General features: G+C 51.3%; 2 protein-coding genes across 2 annotated transcripts in view; both read left to right on the forward strand.

Annotated features, from left to right (window-relative positions):
- LOC118929734 (uncharacterized) overlaps positions 1-22,471 on the forward strand; it is a 289,885-nt gene that overhangs the window by 254,883 nt on the left and 12,531 nt on the right. The window contains 4 exon segments of the mRNA XM_057488022.1: positions 19,871-19,992; positions 20,581-20,718; positions 22,082-22,195; positions 22,289-22,417. Coding sequence (XP_057344005.1) covers positions 19,871-19,992; positions 20,581-20,718; positions 22,082-22,195; positions 22,289-22,417 — 503 coding nt within the window.
- On the forward strand, positions 6,078-10,413 carry LOC118932523 (speedy protein E4-like). The gene is made up of 6 exons (XM_057508334.1): positions 6,078-6,186; positions 6,467-6,685; positions 7,736-7,794; positions 8,245-8,330; positions 9,838-10,006; positions 10,134-10,413. The coding sequence occupies exons 1-6, from the start codon at positions 6,078-6,080 to the stop codon at positions 10,194-10,196; spliced, it is 705 nt and encodes a 234-aa protein (XP_057364317.1). The 3' UTR covers positions 10,197-10,413.

Raw genomic sequence — 22,471 nt, forward strand, 5'->3', positions numbered from 1 at the left:
ATCCAACAGGTAGGCATGTCCACTCAAGCCACTGCCAAAGGCCCCATCCACAACCATCTCCATTTACATGAACATCTAGCTCCCAGGGCCTTCATGAATCCATTACACTCAAGGACTATAATGGCCTTGACTGCTTGCTTAGTAGCAGTGAACACAGCTGCACAGGTCTCATCACGGTCCCACCTGATGCCCTTTTGTACCGACTGGTATGAGGCCTTCAGAATTTGTGCCAAGTGCGGGATAAACACCCTCCAGGAGCCCAAAACACCCAAAAACTCTTGTACGACTGACTGCCACAGTGGTAGGGGGGTGGGGAAAGCTTGGACCTTGTCTATGACTACGTCTGGGATAACTGTAGTTTTACCCGACGAGACAACCCCCGAGAACTTGACACACAATCCAGGTCCCTGAACCATCCCTATCGAAATACAGCATTCTTCAACAAACTGGAACGAATAGTTCTAAAAGTCATAGGGAACCACAGAAGACCGAGAATTGCCAAAGCAATCCAGAGAAGGAAGAACAAAGCAGGGGGGATCTCGCTTCCCACCTTCAAGCCATACTACAAAGCCACAGTAATCAGGACAATTTGGTACTGGCACAAGAGCAGACCCATAGACCAGTGGAACAGAATAGAGAGTTCAGATATTAACCCAAACATGTATGGTCATTAATGTATGATAAAGGAGCCATGGATATACAATGGGGAAATGACAGCCTCTTCCATACCTGGTGTAGGCAAAACTGGACACCTACATATAAGAGAGGGAAACTGGATCATTGTGTAAACCTACACAAAGTAAAATTCGAAATGAATCAAAGACCTGAATATAAGTCAGGAAATCATAATACTCTTAGAAAAATACATAGGCAGAAATCTCTTGGACATAAACATGAGCAACCTCTTAATGAACATATCTCCCCGGCAAGGGAAACAAAAGCAAAAATGAACAAGTGGGACTACATCAAGCTGAAAAGCTTCTGTACAGCAAAGGACACCACCAATAGAACAAAAAGTCATATTGCACTGTAGGAGAATATATTCATAAATGACATATCCCATAAGGGGTTGACAATCAAAATATAGAAAGAGCTCACACACCTCAACAAACAAAAAGCAAATAATCCAACCAAAAAATGGGTAGAGGGTCTGAAAACACACTTCTCCAAACAAGAAATTCAGAAGGCCAACAGGCCCATGAACAGATGCTCCACATCGCTAATCATCAGAGAAACGCAAATTAAAACCACAATCAGGTATCACCATCCAAAAGACAAACAACAACACATGCTGGCGAGGATGGGGAAAAAGGGGAACCCTCCTAACACTGCTGGGGGGAATGTAAATTAGTTCAGACATTGTGGAAAGCAGTATGGAGGTTCCTCAAAAAACTCAAAATAGAAATACCATTTGACCCCAGAATTCCACTCCTAGGAATGTACCCTAAGAATGCAGCAGCCCAGTTTGGAAAAGGCATATGCATCCCTCTGTTTATCATAGCACCATTGACAATAGCCGAGAAATGGAAGCAACCTAAGTGTCCATCACTAGATGAATGGATAAAGAAGATGTGGTACATATATACAAGGGAATATTATTCATTCAGGCATAAGAAGAAAACAAATCCTACCATTTATGTCCACATGGATGGAGCTGGAGGGTATTATGCTCAGTGAAATAAGCCAGGCGGAGAAAGACAAGTACCAAATGATTTCACTCATCTGTGGAGTATGAATACAAAGCAAAGACGGAAGGAACAAATCAGCAGCAGACTCATAGAACTAAAGAATGGACTAACAGTTCCCAAGGGGAAAGGGACTGGGAAGGGTGGGTGGGAATGGAGGAATAAGGGGATTAAGGGGCATTACGACTAACACACGTAATATAGGGGGTGCACGGAGAAGGAAGGCTAGCAGAGAGAAGACAAGTATTGATGCTACAGCATCTTACTATGCTGATGGGACAGTGACTGCAATGGGGTTATGTGGTGGAGACTTGATAACAGGGGGGACGTAGTAAGCATAAAGTGGCTCATGTGAAACTTGAGCATAAGACTGCATGTCAGTGATACCTTAATAGAAAAAATAAACGAACTCCAATTGGATCAGTGATCTAAATGTAAAAAATTCAACACGACCAAAAAAATTGGTGAATTTCCCTAGAACCTTGATGTAGGCTTCCTTTCTAACAGTGAGTCAAAACATAGGTATTAGGACTCCTGCTTTCAGCCGAGATGAACACAGACTGCATTTACCCCCCTACCTGGATGGAACCCCAGAAAAAAACACAAGAGAACATATGCACAGCAATGGTCTTCAAGACACTGATCGACGGGCAGTGAAGGACAGTAACCCATGAGACAGGAAATAAACAGGGTGAGCCCTACAGCCCCTGCCCTGAGAGTTTCCAGAAAGGCAGCAGCGCGGGAGCACCCAGACACAGGTGGGGAGAAGGGGTTGAGAAACGGGGGGGAAAATGTAGGGAAGCACAACCCGTCAGGAAAATAATCAACTGAAACGGGCCTGAAAAGAAACAGATGTTACAATGAGCAGAGAACATTAAAACAGCTTATAATCATATTCTTTCTGGTAAAAAAAAAAAAAAAATGAGTACAGACAGGGAAGATAGAAAATGAAATTCAAACAGAACTTCTACAGAAAAGACATAGCATCTTAAGATGGAAATTACACTGGGTTAGAATAACAGCACTGCCAGAAAAAGGATCTGTGAACGTGAAGACACGGCAGTGGAAGCACTTCCAGATGAAGCAGCCAGAGAGAGAGATTAAAGGGAAAGAAGGGCATCGGTCAGCTGTGGGACAGTGTCAAGCTGTGGAATACACAGGGAATGAGGATCCCTGGAGGGAGGCTGGGGGAAGCACAGGGAACATCTGAAGACACACGGTCAAACTTTCCCCAAAGGTGACGGAAACCGTCAACACACAGATCCAACAAGTTGCATGACCCCCAAGCACAGACACACGAGGGAAACGCAGCCAAGACGAATCAAGCACATCACCTACGACCGGTGATAGTGAGAACATTTTAAAGCTGTGAGGAGAAGAAGAAAACAAAATATGTGGCATACGGAGGAAAAGATGAAGATGACCTTGAATTGCTCTTGGAAATAATGTGTGTGTAAGCGAGGAATATACTTAAAGTACAGGAGGAAAAAACAGCAAAGATCCTTCTAAAAGGGAAGGCAAAATGCAGACATTTTCAGACCTATGAGAGCTGAAAGGTTCTTCATTAACTACAAGAAATGTCACCAAAAAGTCCTTCATGCAGAACGAATAGGAGAGCACATAAAAATCTGGATCTATACAAAGGAATGAAAGTAAAAGAAACAGGAACTACGTATTTTGTCTTATTAGTTAAGTCTCTTAAAAGGTTAACGGAGTATTTAACTACAAATAACAATTTGTGGGATCGGTACTACTGTGAGAGTAAAGTGCAACAACACGGCAAAGACCAAGAGGGGAGAGCTGGAGGGAACTGTGAGCTCCTTATAGTCTAGTGAAATGACAGATCACTTGAAGAAAAACTATGATAAACTAAAGGTGTATAGTATAAACCTTAAAGCACCCCTTAAAATGACGGTGTCATAGCCAACAACCCAACAAAGGTTACAAAATGGAATCACAGAAATGCAATGCACTGGAAGGAAGGAAGACAGAGAACAAAAAGGAAACAAAGAAGACGGGACAGACAGCAAAGACAACAGACCACAAGCTACCCACTTACACCAATAATTGTGTCAGATGGAAGCGGTCTCAACACCCCAGTTAACAGGCACAAATGGTCAGACTGGATAAAAAGGAAAGACCGAATCACATGCTGTCTACAAGAAAATCACTTTATGACTGCCCTTGTAATGTTCACCATGTAGCTTATTCACTATGTAAGAATTTGTTCTGCATGTAAGAACTTGTTCGTTATGCTTCAGAAGACTGCAGACTGACGAAAATTAGGCTTGGGGTGGATTAATGATTGTGCATTGAGCATTGACTCCCCTATACAGAATTTTATTGTTGTTAACGACCATTTGATCAATAAATATGAGAGATGCCCTCACACAAAAAAATAAATAAGTAACCGGGATGTAATGTATAGCATAAGGAATATAGTCAAAATATTGTAACAACTTGGTATGGTGATAGCTGGTGCCTAGAATTATCATGTATAGAAATGTTGAATCACTGTGTTGTACACCTGAAACTAATGTAATACTGTGTGTCAACTACCCTTCAATAAAAAATAATTACCTAAGAAGAAATAAATAATATCCTTAAACATTAAAAAAAGAAAATCACTTTAAAGAGAAAGATGCAAACTAAAAAGTAAAAGGATGGAAAAAGATTCAGCATGCCCAAAGAAGTCTGGGGAGGCTCTATAAATGCCAGAGAAAGTCCATGTCAGAATACTAACAGGGACAAAACAGGCCATTTCTCAACGACAAAGTGGTTAATTAACCAAGAGGATACAACAGTCTTCAGTGTTTACATACCTAACAATAAACATGAATCAAAAAACCGGAGGAACTGCAAGGCGAAATACACAAACCACAACTTGGATCACAGTGTTTTGGTGTCTGGAAAAATCACATGCACCAAGTTTTCCTTAGGCAGCAGGCCCTTGGCTTACATAGGCACCAAGAAGAAGCCACACATTGCGATGAATTCAGGGTTGTCATTAGGAAAGCTGTCCACAATTGTGTGCTGAATGAAATAAGCCGCATACACGCACACACCACTTTTGTAGCATTCCACTTAAATGAGGGACCCAGAAGAGCCAAAGCCATAGAGACAGAGGGGAGGATGGTGGTTGCCAGGGACCGGAAGGGAGACTAGACTGGGCAGGTGGTCTTTAACGGGTGCGCAGTGTCGATTTGGAGATGGGACAGTAGGGGGCGGCTGCAAAATTTCAAAGTGCTCAGTGCCGCAGAACTATCCCCTCAAAAATGGCTCAAGTGGTAAATTTTATGTTATTTTACCACAGTAAATACTGAAAAAGAAAACACGAGATTCAGATGCCCGGGTGAAAAGTAGAGGCCTGGAGCTCAGGGGGAGCCGCCTGGCTTACGGCAGGCCTTCAAGTGGCTGATGTCCGGGCTGCGTCTGTGCCCGCGTGCGCCCCCACCTTCACAAAACATCCTCCTGTGTCCTGAATTGGACGTTTTCCCACTAAGTCTTTTTGTGCATGTGACATTTTATTCATAGGATACACAAGAGATGGTGACACATCTGGCTCAAGCTGATACACACGATCAGAAGTTTTATACAGAGAATAGACTTTCTTCATTGGCATTGAGGGGCAGGCTCTGGGAAATCCATACACTTGCTGAAATTGTAGGCACCATTTGAAGTGGGCGTGAGCACGGATACCACAGTCTCTGATTCCGGGTCCTCAAAATGTTCTCTTGGGCTCAGAGGTGCCTGAGGGGTGAGGATGCGTCCCTCTGTACAGAATCCTGAACCTAGTGTCAGTGAACACTGAGCACAAGAGCTCTGTTCTGCCAAGTGCTTTAAAGTTAACTTTTGAGTCCAAGTCAATGTACCTGGGATCTTTCTTACATACCTACGTCACTCTTGTAGGGCTGACTGTTTCTGCTTACCCTGAATTTCCTAGCCACTCACTAGACATGCTCTGTAGGAGAACGTGACAGAGGGCGAGAGTCCACCCGTGTGTCAAGTGGAGAGTGGAGAGGACACGTCATCTGGGGGGGAGGGCTGAAAGGTGACCTGGACGGCTCGAGGATCATCTTGGCGGATGGTCAGACCTTGGGCCAGTGGCAGGAGACATTGTTTGCCCCTGTTCGGATTGGACTGGCAGTTGCCTGTTTTTCCTTCAAACTGGTTGCTAGGTTGCAGCAACCTATGACCTCACGAGGGTTCCGACCCTCCTGGTTGGCAGGTGCTTGGCAGCACAGGTAGCCAGAAGCATCTTCGCAGAGCTTTCTCCACTCCTAGCGTCTCCTCAGCCTGGAGTAGGGATAACGGGCTCACGTTCAGTGAGAATCCACAGGAGGAGTTTGGACAGGGTCTGGTCCCGGAGAGGGCAGGAGTTGGGGACAAATCATGGCCAGCGTTCCACCGAGTTCCCAGGCCGTGAGCCAGAGGCCCCGGCCCGGCCCCTCCGGGCACCCGCCGGAGGTGATGCTGGGGGCAGAAAGATCAGGGCCGCCAGGTGAGGCAGCGGAGGGACGAGGGGCTTGAGGAGGGGGTGCCGACGGCAGGAAGGCCTACCCAGGGGGGCCTTGTGCGCAGGAAGGAGAGACTCAGAAGGCCAGGGACTGGAGGGCGAGGGTGTAGGCGTGGGGACAAGGCCACGGTCTGCGACAGCAGAGGCACTGGGGGCAGCTTGTCTTTTGGGGGTACTTGGAGTGGTGTGGGAGGGGAATCAGGGACCCCAAGGGATGAATCCCAAAGACAACAGCTGGACGCTGTCGCCTGGTTTCTTTGCCCAGCAGCCCAGGCACACAGCAGCCCTCTGCCAGAGGGCTGCGGCCGGCGCGGGAAGCGGGAGAGGTCGGCCGCTCTCCAGGAGGAGTCGGAGGAGGAGGCAGCCCCGGGCAAGGCAGAAGCCTGGGTCGTGGACAGGCTGTGCGGCCTCAAGATGAGGCTGAAGCAACGGCGGGTGTCCCCGGTGCTGCCCGAGCACCACGAGGCCTTCAAAAGGCTGCTTGGTAGGGGGAACCCTGAGCCCATTCCCCTTGAGAGAAACTTCCAGCGACTATGCTTTTCCAATGGAAAAGAATTCCCTGCCAGTTGGTGACCTCTCTGCTCCCAGAGGACTCCTCCGGGGTCACTTAGAAATGGCTGCCAGTAAAGGAGAAGGATGGAGAGATGGCTGGGGAGGCGGCCACGGTCTGCGACAGCAGAGACACTGGGGGCAGCTTGTCTTTTGGGGGTAGTTGGAGTGGAGTGGGAGGGGACACGGGGACCGAGGGACGAATCCCAAAGACAACAGCTGGACGCTGTCGCCTGGTTTCTTTGCCCAGCAGCCCAGGCACACAGCAGCCCAATGCCAGCGGACTCCGGCCGGCGCGGGAAGCGGGCGAGGTCGGCCGCTCTCCAGGAGGAGTCGGAGGAGGCAGCCCAGGGCGAGGAGGACGCCTGGGTCCCGGACATGCTGTGCGGCCTCAAGATGAGGCTGAAGCGACGGCGGGTGTCCCCAGTGCTGCCCGAGCACCACGAGGCCTTCAAAAGGCTGCTTGGTAGGGGGAACCCTGAGCCCATTCCCCTTGAGAGAAACTTCCAGCGACTATGCTTTTCCAATGGAAAAGAATTCCCTGCCAGTTGGTGACCTCTCTGCTCCCAGAGGACTCCTCCGGGAACACTTAGAAATGAGGGAGGATTAGGCCAGAGGCAGAAGCAGTCTGCACTCGGCACACGAAAGCTCTGCTTCCACTGCACCCCTGAGGCTTTCATATCTAAATGCCTCCGTCAGCGTGCGGGGTGCTGACAGGCCATTGGGCGCGCTGATGTGACCGTCAAGGGAGACGATGCCTTCCTGCACGGTGATGGAGCACCACCTTCTGTAGGATCAGACCTGTGCACATCACCTACTGACACCTGCCCCCGCACCCCCAGCCACCAAAGAAGGCTGGCACCATCTTTCTGGCCCAATGAGTGCACCTCGGCCTCCCCACCCCGAAAGGTCCCGTCAGGAGGCACGGCTGCTCACTGCTCAGCCCTGCTCCGGCTGTCCGTCTAACCTGTGCCTCTCTTCCCAGGGGACCCTGTTGTTAAAAGATTCCTGGCCTGGGACAAAAATCTGAGGGTATCTGACAAGGTAACTTTGTCCACTGACATGTGTTCTCTCTCCAGCATCTACCCTGGGGGGCTGGAGGGATGCCTTCTGAACCCACAGTCTCGCCTCCCTCTCCAACTCGGTGCCTTGTCCACACTGCCCTTTGCGGGGCCTGGAGGCTCCTTGCGTGTGAATGGGCAGCCCTGCCCCCACCCCCACTCCCCTGGGGTCCGCCCCTTTGGTTGTGACTGGCAAGTCCCTTGTCGCCTCAGCCCTGGGGACTCCCCTTTGTGCTAGCTTATCAAAGACCCTTCTGATGGCAGCTGTCCTAGATACCCGGCGTCACACCGGCAAAGCCTGCCATCCAGGAGCATCCTAAAGTCCCTCTCCCCGCACGGGCGGGGTCTGCCCCCAGCCTCCCCCTCCCTCACCCCTCCGTCCTTCTTCTTCTGGGATGTGACCGCTCTCCTGTGGCGTTCTCCTCTCCCTCAGTATCTCCTGGCCATGGTCATAGCGTATTTCAGCCGGGCTGGCCTCCCCTCCTGGCAGTACCAGACAATTCACTTCTTCATAGCTCTGTGAGTATTGCTGTCAGTGGCCGGCCGTCAACGTTCAGTCCTCCGGGAGGGCGGAGGGAGGGGTGTGGGACTCTGACGTTGCATCTATTTGCTTTCTCACTCCACGTGTACCGTTCACTTTGGTATGCGAAGGACAGGATTATAACAGAGCGGTTTCTATACTGCTGTCTGTGGAGACAGACAACCCTAACACCACTTAAAACACGGGAACAAACGAAGGACCACATAAAACCCTCCTAAGAGGAGGGACAGAATGGGCACCACGCTGTCCCCACGTGGCCAGGCTTGAGACCGCACCGCCTCCAAAGCCTCGGCCGCTCTCCTGCCCGAGTCCACATCGAGTGGACCGTCGTCCTCTGGGTTCCCAGGCAGACGCCACAGTGCAGGCCCTCGTCATGTGACACAGACCGAGCGTAGGCACTCCCCACCCGTGCTTCCTACAAGGCTTTACGCGCCCCAAATCCTCCGAGAACACATTTCTAATGCTCCCCGCCCCTCCTCAGCAATGTCACCAGCTAAGGGGTTTCTAAGCCGGGGCCAGCCTTCTCAGTCTGAACTCAGCCGTCCCCACAGTCAGCATCACACTTGCTTATGGTCCTCATATTGCACTGCTTTGTTCCAATGCTCCGTCTGAAATCCCTTCCCTCTGTGTTCACATTGTGTCTTCTGACTTGTAGGTGTCTTTCACACACATATATATTGGAAGAAAACGACCACTCCTTAAAGTCGGTGCAAAGAGCACGACTGTTACCACGCCTCCCCTGGCCCCCTAACTGTGGTCCCCCAGTAGCACATCAGCTAAAATCCTAGTGCCATGTCACGTTCTGGGTAATAGTTACTTCCTGTCACCCCCCTCCCCTTCTCCAAACCATCAGACCAGACACCGCTGCAGGCAGGTCTTGTCAAAATATCCGCATGTTCACAAAGCCCTCAGCACGCTACTTTGCGTTGCAAACGTTTAAGTTACACTGAGTCCATGAGGCGATCGGTATGGCATTTGACTGTGAGATAAAAGCATCCATCCATCCATCCAGTGAAATCTTGTAGACTGCATTCCGTGCCAGGGACTAGGAGGGCTGGGAGGAGAGCCTTGAGAAGGGCACGTGGCACCCATCCTCCAGCCTGAGCCCCGTGGGAGGGAAGCTATGACTACAGAAACCGGCTAGTCAGTTCCTGCCCTCTGGACGCCTCCGCAGGGAGCCGCAGGGTGTGCACATACAGCCGGTTTGAAGGGCACAGGGCAGATGATGGGGACATTGCATGGAAGCTGCCCTGCTCGCCCTCAGGCCTCCCCGAGGGCCTTTGTCTTCAGCATCCAGGTGTGAGAGGTGCCCTTCAGGTCCCTGCCCCGCAGTGGCTTCTTGATGACTGCGTGGCCCCGTGTGGCGCTGGTAGGGCTCCCGTAGGTCCTCTGTGAAGATCAGCCTGGGCCTCTCCTTGGAAGCTGACCTCGGCTGGGGATCCTTCCCATCTTGCTGCTGACCAGCAGCCCGATGTCTCTCCCCAGCTACCTGGCCAACGACATGGAGGAGGACGACGAGGGCCCCAAGCAGGCCATCCTTTGGCTCCTCTACGGGAACAACCGTGCCCGGCGTCTCCTCTTCCACCAACGGCGAGTCCAATTCGCCCAGTCCATGGGCTGGAGGGCCTGGGTCTCCCGGGAAGAGTGTGAGGAGGTGCGTGAGCAGCTGGGATCTGGGGGCGGGGGTGCCGGACGGCAGTGGGGGGAACACGGGATCGTGGGATCTGGAGGCTGGGCGAGGAAGGAGGGGCCACCTGAGGCCAGAGCCACCTGCCTTCCAGATCCAAGCGTTTGACCCAGAGCTCCCGGTGTGGAGGCGAGACCGCAGCCTGCTTGCTGTGTGAGCGCTCCCGGGACCCCGGAGGCCTGGTTGCACCGGCCCGAAAGAAGGGAAGTCTGGATCCTCGGGTGTAGACAGAGCACCTCGTTGTGTCGACTTAGGAAGTCACCCTTCCAGACGCTGACTCCGCTCCCAGCCACAGGCCGAAGACACATGCAGGTATGACCCCTGCACACAACCAGAGGGGAGGGCGTGATCATCCTGGGTGATCGGGAGCCATACTGCCCGTCACTCAGTCCACTGAATGCTCTACCCCTCTCCGTCCTCTAACACCCATATTGTCTTAGTCCTAGGACAGAAAGTCACAGCCCTCCACTTCGGGGGCTGCCCACGAGAGGAGCCCTGTGTATACCAAGCATCTTCAGGTATAGGGGCTTCTCCCTGCTGATAAGGACTCTCGCCTACCAATGGCTCACGGGCAAGTTCTTCTTGCTTGCCACTCATATACGTCACTTGCCCAAATAAGCACTGGAGATCTCCACTCAAGGAGATAACGGCGATGGTGCTATGCTGCTGCAAGTTTGCGCCCCCATTTGGCCAGCGGAGGCGTCTGTGCCATGCCACTCCCTGACGTTTGGGTCCAGTCTCACACCCACCCCGCGAAGGGATAGGCGGTTATTACCTTGGTCGGGGCTGTTCCGGTGATGGGCTCCATAGCCAGCAAGGCGTGATACACAGAAGCCAGTCGCTCCTCTGTTAATGGCTACCAGACCTCTGCTCCTTTCCATAATTGTGACCAGAATCCAACAGGTTGGCATGTCCACTTAAGCCACTGCCAAAGGCCCCATCCGTAATCATCTCCGTTTACATGAACATCTAGCTCCCAGGGCCTTCGTGAATCCATTACACTCAAGGACTATAACGGCCTTGACTGCTTGCTTAGTAGCAGTGAACACAGCTGCACAGGTCTCATCACGGTCCCACCTGATGCCCTTTTGTACCGACTGCTATGAGGCCTTCAGAATTTGTGCCAAGTGCGGGATAAACACCCTCCAGGAGCCCAAAACACCCAAAGACTCTTGCACGACTGACTGCCACAGTGGTAGGGGTGGGGTAAGCCTGGACGTCTGGGATAACTATAGTTTTACCCGACCAGACAACCCACAAGAACTTGGCACACAAACCAGGTCCCTGAATCATCCCTATCAAAATACCGACAGCATTCTTCAACAAAATGGAAAAAATAGTTCTAAAAGTCATAAGGAACAACAAAAGACCCCGAATAGCCAAAGCAATCCTAAGAAGGAAGAATAAAGCGGGGGGAGATGAGGGTTATGCTCCCCAACTTCAAGTTCTACTACACAGCCACAGTAATCAAGACAATTTGATACTGGCACAAGAACAGACCTGTAGATCAATGGAACAGGATAGAGGGCGCAGATATAACCCACACATACATGGCCAATTAATACATGATAAAGGAACGACGGACATACAATGGGGAAATGGCAGCCTCTTCCACAGCTGGTGTTGGCAAAACTGGACAGCTACATGAGAGAGAGAGAGAGAAGGAAATGGGACTGCGGTCTAATTCCATACACAAGAGTAAACTCGAAATGGATCAAAGACCTGAATGAAAGTCATGAAACCATAAAACTCTTAGAAGTAAATCATAGGCAAAAGTCTCTTGAATGTAAACCTGAGCAGCTTTTTCATGGACATGTCTCCTAGGACAAGGGAAACAAAAGCAAAGATGAACAAGTGGGACTCCATCCAAGTAAAAAGCTTGTGTACAGCAAAGGACACCATCAGTGGAAGAAAAAGGCATCTCTACAGTATGGGAGAATATATTCATAAATGACATATATGATAAGGGGTTGACAGCCAAAATATAAAGAGTTCATGCACCTCAACAACCAAAAGGCAAACAACACGACTAAAAAATAGGCAGAGGATCTGAACACACACTTCTCCAAAGAAGAAATTCAGATGGCCAACGGGCCCATGAAAAGATGCTCCACATCGCTAATTGTCAGAGAAAGGAGAACTTAAACCACAATGAGATATCCCCTCACACTGGTCAGGATGGCCACCATCCAAAAGACAAACAACAACACATGCTGGTGAGGATGTGGAGAAAGGGGCACCCTCCTACACTGCTGGGGGGACTGTAAATTAGTTCAACCATTCCGAAAAGCATTGTGGAGGTTCCTCAAAAAACTCAACATAGAAATACCATTTGGCCCAGGAATTCCACTCCTAGGAATCTCACCTAAGAATGCAGCAGCCCAGTTTGAAAAAGACATAGGTACCCCTATGTTTATCACAGCACTACTTACAATAGCCAAGAAATGGAAGCAACCTAAGTGTCCATCAGAACATGAATGGATAAGGAAGATGTGGTACATATCCACAATGGAATATTAGTCAGCCATAAGAAGAAAACAAATCCTACCATTTGTAACAACATGGATGGGGCTAGAGGGTATTATGCTCATTGAAATAAGCCAGGCGGAGAAAGACAAGTACCAAATGATTTCACTCATATGTGAAGTATCAGAACAAAGAAAAAAACTGAATGAACAAAACAACAGCAGACTCACAGAACCCAAGAATGGACTAAGAGTTACCAAAGGGAGAGGGATTGGGGAGGATGGGTGGGAAGGGAGCGACGAGGGGGGAAAGGGGGCATTATGATTAGCAGACATAATGTAGGGGGGAGCACGGGGAGGGCTGTACAACACAGAGAAGACACGTAGCGATTCTGTAGCATCTTACTACGCTGATGGACAGTGACTGTGACTGTAATGGTGTAGGTGGTGGGGACTTGATGATAGGGGGAGTCTAGTAACCACAATGCTACTCATGTAATTGTAGATTAATGATACCAAATAAATAAATGATTCCCTATCGATATGGAGATGGCCTACTTCTACTCTCCACCCCTTGGGAACACCTATTGATATGGAGATGCACTGAGGCCAGGTGAGGGATTCTGGAAATACTGCAATTTTACCAACAGCCTAATCCTCCAGAAATTTTTGACTCACAATCTCCTCGTGCCTCATCTTCTGCAAGGGCCCCCGTGTGAGAGAACTGGAGCACCGTAACCAGACCATTAACACAAAATCATGGTAATCCTCAAGCCGAGGATTCAGCTAGGTTCAAACTCCTATGCACATTAAGGCCATAGCTGGCCTGTTCCACAGGCGGTCAGCAGCTGAACGGGTAGGGAGTACACACAAGTCATGACAGGGAAGCTGCAGCCGGGGGGGCGCATACCAGGCCACAAGGACTGTGGAAGAAAATAACTTTAGGGGCGGTAAGATACCTGCTTTAATGACAGCAGCAGAGGCAAATCTTGTCCATCAGGTAGAATGCATGCAAGAGAGGGGTCCTGTGACTGGACAGTGGCAGGAATGGGATCTCGTCCTGGTCTAGTGTACCAGACTTTCACGCCCCTCCCTGTGCGAGCTACAGATGGGTCAGTAGATAGGGCTACGGGAGGTACATGCACCGGCCATAAAGATAAACCTAAACTTCCCCATAAGATGCTCCTACCTCCGGGACGTATTGGGTACACTACCGCGATCTCTGGAGGCCAACTCTGCTATTACTCCAGGGACACGCAGGAGGCCAGCTTTCAAGCCTTCTCCCCAGGGTGCCAGACGGGCCAGTCATCGCTGGTCCATGTGTTGAAATGTTCAGGACCACGTCCGCTCAACTAAAAACTCAAAATAGAGATAGCATTTGATCCAGGAGTTCCACTCTTAGAAACTTATCCTAACAAAACAGAATCACAGACCCAAAAAAGACATATGCACCCCTATGTTTATCGCAGCATTATTTACAATAGCCAAGATATGGAAGCAACCTCAGTGTCCATCACTAGATGAAGGGATAAAGAAGATGTGGTACATATATACAATGTAATATTAGTCAGCCATAAGGAGAAAACAAATCCTACCATTCACAACAACACGGATGGAGCTAGAGGGTATTATGCTCAGTGAAATAAGCCAGGCGGAGAAAGGCAAGTATCAAGTGATTTCACTCATATGTCGAGTATAAGAACAAAGAAAAAACTGAATCAGAACCCAAGAAGGCTACCAACAGTTACCAAAGGTAAGGGCCTGGGGAGGATGGGTTGGAAGCGGGGGATAAGGGGAAAAGGGGGCATTACGAATAGTACACATAGTGCAGGGGGCTGGGGCGATGGGCACGGGGAAGGCAGTACAGCACAGAGAAGGCAAGTAGTGATTCTATAGCATCTTACTATGCTGATAGACAGTGACTGTAATGGGGTATGTCGTGCGGACTTGGTAACGGGGAAATCTAGTAACCACAGTGTTGCTCATGTAAGTGTACACTAATGATACCAAAATAAAAAATAAACAATTTAAAAAGCGAATATTTACTCGAGTAACTAAAAATCATTCATGAAAGCAGTGATTTCAGTGTCAACCCAATATATTGTAAGTGTTTACAATTGGAAGGAAACATCATGAACCAGTTAAAATCTTGGTATCTGCTTCTAGACAGGAAATCCGACACAAAACCTAAAACTGCCAGGAACGGGTACAGAAACTCGAGTTTCACATCCAGGAGGCAAGGGCGAAAGGGAGCCAGGGAGCCTGGGTAGCGGTAGAGAGTTGGCACTCAAACACACATTTCCTCAATTTACTGGAAGGTACAGCAATCCCATCAACATAGGCACCTTTATTGCCCTAGTCCTAAAAACTCGTTTTAAAAATAACGCAGGACAGTGACTGTAATGGGGTATGTGGTGGGTACTTGATAACGGGGACAATCTAGGAACCACAGTGCTGCTCATGTAAGTGTATATTAATGATACCAAAATAAAAAACACATAAAAATAACGGAGGAGCCAAAAGGAGCCGCTTGGTCGGAAACCTACGCGAAATTCCTAACACAGCCTGGGCTGCAGCCGGCGGCAGGGTCGTTCCCGCCCATTACTATACAAACAGGTACCCGGTCTCCGGGCGGGGGACCTCGCCAGTGCCCGTCGCCCCTGGGCGGACAACTCTCCCTCCTCTCGCCACAGGACCTGTCCAGACAACAGCAATCAGCAGACATTTCACTGCTGACTGAACAAGAGGTAGAGAACAGCACAGAATCGCCCCCGAGATAAGCAGACATGCAAGCAGCTCACACAGATCAATAAACACTGCAACTGCAACGCCGGCAGCGGACGCGCGCGACCCTCGGCCGTCCGCCCCCTCCCCCACCCGCCTGCCACCCCAGACCAGCGCCCCACCCAAGCTCCATTACCCGGGAGCAGCGCTCCGCGACTCCGGCCGGATAACAACTTCCCAGAAAACACCAAAGAGAAAAAAAGGCGTCCACGCAGAGCCCCATCCTGGCGCGGAAAAGCAGCTCTCCCGGGCGAGGGGATCTGTCTGTGGTGCTTCCCCGTCCCTGACACCGGGTAACAACTCCGCAAAGGCACCTGCCGCCCAGCTCGCCGCCAGCTCCAGGTCTCCCACGGCGGCAAGTGGGTGCCCGCTCGTGCCCGGAGGGCCCGGCCGCCGCGCCAGCTCCCCACGGAGCGTGGACCGCAGTCCCGGGGCTCGCCTCGCCGTGGCCAGCCGGGACCCGAGGAGCGGGACCGCTGAGGGCCCCGCGCCTCCGTCCCGCCGCCCCCCCCATCCGCGGGCGCGCCTCGCCGGCCGGTCCCAACCTCACCGCCGCCGGCGCAGCCCGGTCCGACCGCGGCGCGCTCCGCCGGGACCCGCGCGCTGACATGCAGCCCGCAGCCCGCAGCCCGGCCCGGCACGGAGGGGCTGAACAGTGGGCAAAACCCGCTCCGCCCAGACCAGAGAACTGGCCGGCCGCGTCCCGGACGCCCGCCCAGCGCCGGGGAGGCGGCGGCGGCGGCGAACCGTCCCGGGGGGCGGCAGCGGCGGCAGGAGCGGCCAGCCGGAGAGAGACCAGGGGAGGGGCTCGACGCCTCAGGGAGAGCGGAGCGGAGCGGCCGCGGCGCGGCTCCGGCAGCTGCGGCAGCGGAGGCGGGCAGAGAGCGCTCCCATCCCCTTGGCCGGCCCTGCTCTGGCCGCCCCGGCTGCCCGGCTTCCCCTGACGCCGCCGTTCCCCGGTCCCCTCCGCTACTCACCGTTGCTGCACCCGCCGGCTCGTCGGCTTTCCGCGCCCACACCTGGGCCGTCCGTCTGCTCCTCCTGCAGACGCCCCCATGCTCCAGCCACGTCCTGCGCCTCTCCGCACCGCACCTGGCTTACGACACTCGCGGCTTTACGACAGCACGTTCCTCAGACCTAGAGCCGCTCGCTCTACGGCGGGAACCTTGTTGCTAGGGAGAGGACGCTGCATCCAGCACGGAGGGAGGGAAACGTTCCCTCAGCTGTAGGGGATGCGGAGGGGACCGCTGGGATACTTCAGTGAAAACGACAAAACATACTGAGAAAGGGGGTGGTGGGGAGAGGGGGAAGGGTTAAAGGGCGTTATGATTAGCACACATAATGGAGGGGGGTCATGGGGAAGGCAGTACAGCACGGAGAAGACAGTGACTCCACAGCATCTTACTGCACTGACGGACAGTGACTGCAATGGTGGATGGGGGGTCTTGGTAATATGGGTGAATCTAGTGACCACCATGGCGGTCATGTGAATCCTTCATAACACTGAATACCAATGATACCTTCATAAAAAATAAAAAAACATTACCGAATAAATGAAGGAAGACTTGAATAAATGAAGAGAGGTGATGTGTTCACGTATTCGAAGATTCAGTTGGAAGACGGTTCTTCCTGTAACGGCTGTGGATTCAACATAATCCCCATCATAATCCCACAGGCACTCCTTCTGGGGTCTGCTGACTTCTTCAAAGGTCAATGGAAAACCCCACCGACAGGCTACAGCCCACATTGTCTTTTTTTAAAATTTACTTTTATTAAGGTATAATGATATACACTCTTAATGGAGGTTTCACATGAAAAAACAATGTGTTTCAAACAATAAGGCTTCTCTCTCACTTACCAACTTAACATTTCCCTGTATGGCCCCAGAAGGTGACTGGTTAGCCAGAGACGGGTAAGATTCCTCAAGGGAGGAACAAGCTAAGACAGGCACAGTCGCAGGGGGTCCATCAGGTGAGAAACGTGGGATCAACAGAGGTGAGGCTTAGAACCTCGCCCCCCCTGTTCTGAGAGAAATCTTCTGCATACGTGGATGTTTTATTGCCCTTGTCTAGCTTGGATTAACACATAGGCTACAGGCACACACCTGATCATCTACTTTTGCTCTTATAACACTAAACTATGTTTTCTACCTTTATCTTGTATCTACCTACCACTTCAGCATTTTATTTAAAATAATAATAATAAAGAGAGAAATGTGGTATCCACATATAAATCAAGTATAAAAATCAAATGAGTATTCATATTTGAACTGACTGTTTATAGTTCATAATGCATAAGCAAAACCAAAAGCTTCTGTGATGACTGCCCTTGTAATGTTCACCATGTAACTTATTCACTATGTAAGAATTTGTTCTCCATGTAAGAACTTGTTTATTATGCTTCAGAAGATTGGAGACTGACGAAATTAGGCTTGGGGTGGATTAATGATTGTGCATTGAGCTTTGACCCCCCCTATACAGAATTTTATTGTTGTTAACAACCATTTGATCAATAAATATGAGAGATGCCCTCACACACACACACACAAAAATATATATATATATACACACTTCCAATTGTAAAATAAATAAGTAACCAGGATGTAATGTATAGCATAAGGAATATAGTCAAAATATTGTAACAACTTGGTATGGTGATAGCTGGTACCTATAATTATCATGTATATAAATGTTGAATCACTGTGTTGTACACCTGAAACTAATGTAATACTGTGTGTCAACTACCCTTCAATAAAAAATAATTATCTAAAAAAAAAAAAAACAAAGTGGTTACTACACTTACCCATATTATCAAGTCCCCACTCAGGCCCCAATGTAGTCACTGAGCATCAGTGTAGTAAGATGCCACAGATCCACTATGTGCCTTCTCTGTGCTACACTGTTCTCCCCGTGATACCCCACACCATGTGTACTAAACATAATACCCCTCAATCCCCTTCTCCCTCGCTCCCCACCTGCCCTTCCACACCCCTACCCTTTGGTAAACACTGGTTCCTTCTTGGAGTCTCCGATTCTGCTGCTACTTTGTTCCTTCAATTTTGCTTCATTGTTATACTTCACAAATGAGGGAAATCATTGGGCGTTTGTCTTTCTCCGCCTGCCTTGTTTCACTGAGCATAATGTCCTCCAGCTCCATCCATGTTGTTCCAAATGGTAGGATTTATTCTTTCTTATGGCTGAATGGTATTCCATTGTGTATATGTATCACATCTTCTTTATCCGTTCATCTGCTGATGGACACTTAGGTTGTTTCCTCATCTTGGCTATTGTAAATAGTGCTGCGATAAACATATAGGTGCATATGTCTTCTTGAATCTGAGAAGTTGTATTCTTTGGGTAAATTCCAAGGAGTGGGAATCTGGGTCAAATGGTATTTCTATTTTTAGTTTTTTGAGGAACCTACAGATTGCTTTACACAACGGTTGAACTAGCTTACATTCCCACCAGCAGTGTAGGAGGGTTCACATTCCCACCAGCAGTGTAGGAGGGTTCCCCTTTCTCCGCATTCTTGCCGGAATTTGTTGTTCTTAGACTTTTTGATGCTGGCCATCCTTACTGGTGTGAGGTGATATCTCATTGCAGTTTGAATTTGCATTTCCCTAATGATTAGTGATGTGGAGCATCTTTTCATATGCTTGTTGGCCATCTGCATTTCTTTGGAGGAGTGTTTGTTCAGCTCCTCCACCCATTTTTTCATTGGCTTATTTTTCTTTGGGTGTTGAGGCATGTAAGCTCTTCATGTATTTTGGATATTAACCTTTATGGGATAAATCATTTACAAAAATATTCTCCTGTACTGTAGGAGGTCTTTTGTTCTGCTGATGGTGTCCTTTGCTCTACAGAAGGTTTTTAGTGTGATGCAGTCTCTCTTGTTTATTTTTGGTTTTGTTTCTCTTGCCTGAGGAGATGTGTTCAGGAAAAAGTTGCTCACATTTATATTCACAAGATTTCTACCTATGTGTTCTTCTAAGAGTTTGACAGCCTCTTGTATGGTCCTAGTCTTACTCGTGCATCAGGGCGGCCCCAGGCTGGGTAGGTGGTGCCGCTGGTTTGGGCCTGACTCTCTACTTCATGTGGGGTTCGGCCCGAGGTCAGCTGATCTAGGACAGCGTCAGATGGAACAGCCAGGCTCTCCTCTATGTGGTATCACTGTCCGGAAGGCCAGTCTGGATTTTTTCTCATGGTGGCTGGGCAGGTGGCCCAGAGAGCAAGTGGGAGCTGAGGCCCAGGCTGATATGGGCAGCGTCAACTTTACCAAATTCTACTAGCAAGTCCCAAGGCCAGTGCAGGTTCAAGGGCCGGGGAGAGATTGCGCATCTTGTTGGAGGAGGTGCAAAGTCTCATTACAAAGGGAGGAGTGGGGATTTGGACACACACAGGGATGGTACAGGAGTACATGGAATGGTGCAGGGAGAAGGTATAGCTTTTCTATTTTGTGCAGAGTACCTGGGCACGTGGCCCCAGAGTGGCCACCTCCCCAAGTGGGTCTCTGTCAGCTGAGCCTCGGCCTCGAGCCCGTATTCTCAGCTCGCGTGCCTGTCCCTCCTCGTGTCCGCACCCAGTGGAGCTCACCCACCCACTGGCCCTCTCCCTACCGCGGCACTGCAGCCTCTGCCTGTCCTCCAAGCCCTCAGGATGCAGCCGCCGGGACCACCTGGCCATGGGCTAGGAGGTCAAGGACCGGGCAGGTGTCAGCGTTGGAAGGAAACCCCAGAACTCCACTCTGCAGCCTGAGCTTGGGGCCCTGCCTGGCCCGAGGAGCCTTACTCGGCCAACCCGGCCAGGCCCAGTCCCCAAGGGACTGTGGGGAAGGCCCTGGGTCAGGGTGGGACCTGGGTTCTGATGACCCCTGAGCCACAGCCAGAATGCCTGTGGCCATCAGGCACTGAAGGCGTCTCACACGCTGGGCTCGGGCCCCATTTCCAGATGATGAAATCAAAGCTCAGAGAGGTTGCGTGACTTGCCTAGAGTCACAGTGCTAGCAGAAGGCAGGGCTGGGATTTGTACCCATGAATGCCTCCAGTGCCTCTCGTCAGCCACCACATCCTGTGTCTGTCATATATTTGTCCTTGTCTGCTGACTTCCTAGCCTCGGCTTCCCCTTCTGCAGAATGGGCTGGAGCTCTCCAAGGGCCCCCCCACAGTGATGGGGTTTGTGCTCAGAGCCAGCCATCCCCACACCCTTGAACTTGAAGAAGGTTGTCCACACTGCGTGGGGAGGGAGTATATCTTCCCTGGGAGGGGCCTCTGGCTCAGCCTGTACCCCCGCCCAGGTCGTGGTCTCCTCTCTGCGGCTGGAGACAGGCAAACTGGCTGCCCAGCTGGCCCTGGCTCACCCCTTCAGCCTGCCCTGGCAGTGTGCCGGGGTCAGCGGCCTTGCGGAGAGCAGGGTCAGCAGTCAGAGCCGGCAGGTGAGCGGGAAGCGTCTGCTGCGCCCAGGGCGGGGCCTCAGGGGTGGCTGAGACCACAGGTGGGGCACCTGGGCGCCATGTGCAGGGGGAGGGGATCCTGTTTGCTCCTCAGCCACAAGGAACTTCTCCGGAAACACAGTTCCTGAAGCCTGGGGCCCTGAGGGGTCCTTCCTTCCTTCATTTCTTCACCAGTGCCTTATTAAGCACCTACTGTATGCCAGGCAGTGTCTGAGGCACAGACCTGGTGCCTGCCTCCACCGAGCTCACATTTTAGTGGAGCGAATTTTACAAGCGTGTGCAATTCATCTTCCATGCAGCAGAGTTAGGGGCAGGGTATCTGGGCCCCTCGCCTCTAAGCCTCCATCTTCATCCGGGCAGCAGACAGGCTGTAAGTGCCAGGCAGAGCAGGCAAAGGCCCTGTCCAAAATTCAAGCAAATGAACAAATGAAAATAAAACAGTAAGAGTTGTGCTAAGCAACATGAAGAAAGTAAAGGGGATGCTGAGATAGAGAATACCTGGACAGGGCGGTCAGTGAGGGCCTCGCTGGGGAGGTGGCTTGTCAGGAGCCACCGTGTGACAAGCTGGAGGAACAGCAGCATTCCCTGTGGTGGGCACAGCATGGGCAAAGGCCCTGGGGTGGGCACAGGCTGGGTGCTTACAGAAGAGCCAGATGTGATCCCACTGGGACAGGGTGACAGATGGGGACAGGTCACAGGGAGATGAGGTCAGGTGGGGGGCAGATCATGTAGGGGTCCTACCTTGGTCAGCTCAGGCTGCCTGCCATAACAAAATACCGAGGCTAGGGGGCTTATACAATCAAAATTTATGTCCTACACTTCTGGAGTAGCCAGAGGTCCAGGTGCCTGCATGGCCGGGGTCTGGGGAGAGCCCCCTTTCTGGCTTGCAGCCTCCGTGCAGTGTCCTCAGCCATCGGGAGAGAGAGCTCTGTGGGGCACTCATCCCATCCTGAGGGAGCCTTATGACCCCATCTAAACCCAGTCACCTAGCAGTCCCACCACCCTGGGGACCCAGGCTCCCACGTACACGCATGGGGGTGGGGCACAGTGCGGTCCACAGCAGCCTGCAGGCCCCGGTGAGGGGCTCAGATTGCATTCTGTCTTTGGAAATGACAGGTCTGGGGGGTCGGGAATGAGGCGTTTTCCATCTAAACACTTCGGGGTGTGGCTCAGCTTTTGCAGACACGGCTCTGCCCCCCCCAGCCTTCATCCCCACAGGAGCCACCAGCTTCTCTACCTCCCCACCCCCACCATCCCATCCTCTCCTCACCCACAAAATGGGGGGCATCAGCCTCTCCTCTCTCCCCGCCGCTGACCAGCCCCTGCCTCCTGAATCTCAGTGCAGGTACAGCTTGCCTGGAACAGAGGGAAGCCTGTTACCTTGCACCTCAGCTGGGCAGACAGGTCCTCGGCACGCAGCACCTTCTGGGGGGGCTGCCTGGCTGCCTCCCTGGGGCAGGTACGCACTGGCTGGACTGCAGAGCCAGCACAGTCTCTAACTGTGGGCCCCTGGCTGGCCCTGAGCCACATACTCTGTCCTCCTCCCTGTCAGCTCCAGGAAACCTGGGGCCTGGGCACCCGCAGAGCCGGTGGGGCTTTAATGCAGGGCCCAGCTGAGTTCGGTCAGCAGCTCGATCTGTCGTGGGGCCAACGCCGGGTGCAGCAGAACCTGACATATGAGGTGAGGCCTGCGGAGCCGGTTCTAGGCAGGCAACCCGCAGGGCAGCCGCCTGCT

Source organism: Manis pentadactyla, chromosome 10 (assembly GCF_030020395.1).
Source record: "Manis pentadactyla isolate mManPen7 chromosome 10, mManPen7.hap1, whole genome shotgun sequence".
Classification (NCBI taxonomy): domain Eukaryota; kingdom Metazoa; phylum Chordata; class Mammalia; order Pholidota; family Manidae; genus Manis; species Manis pentadactyla.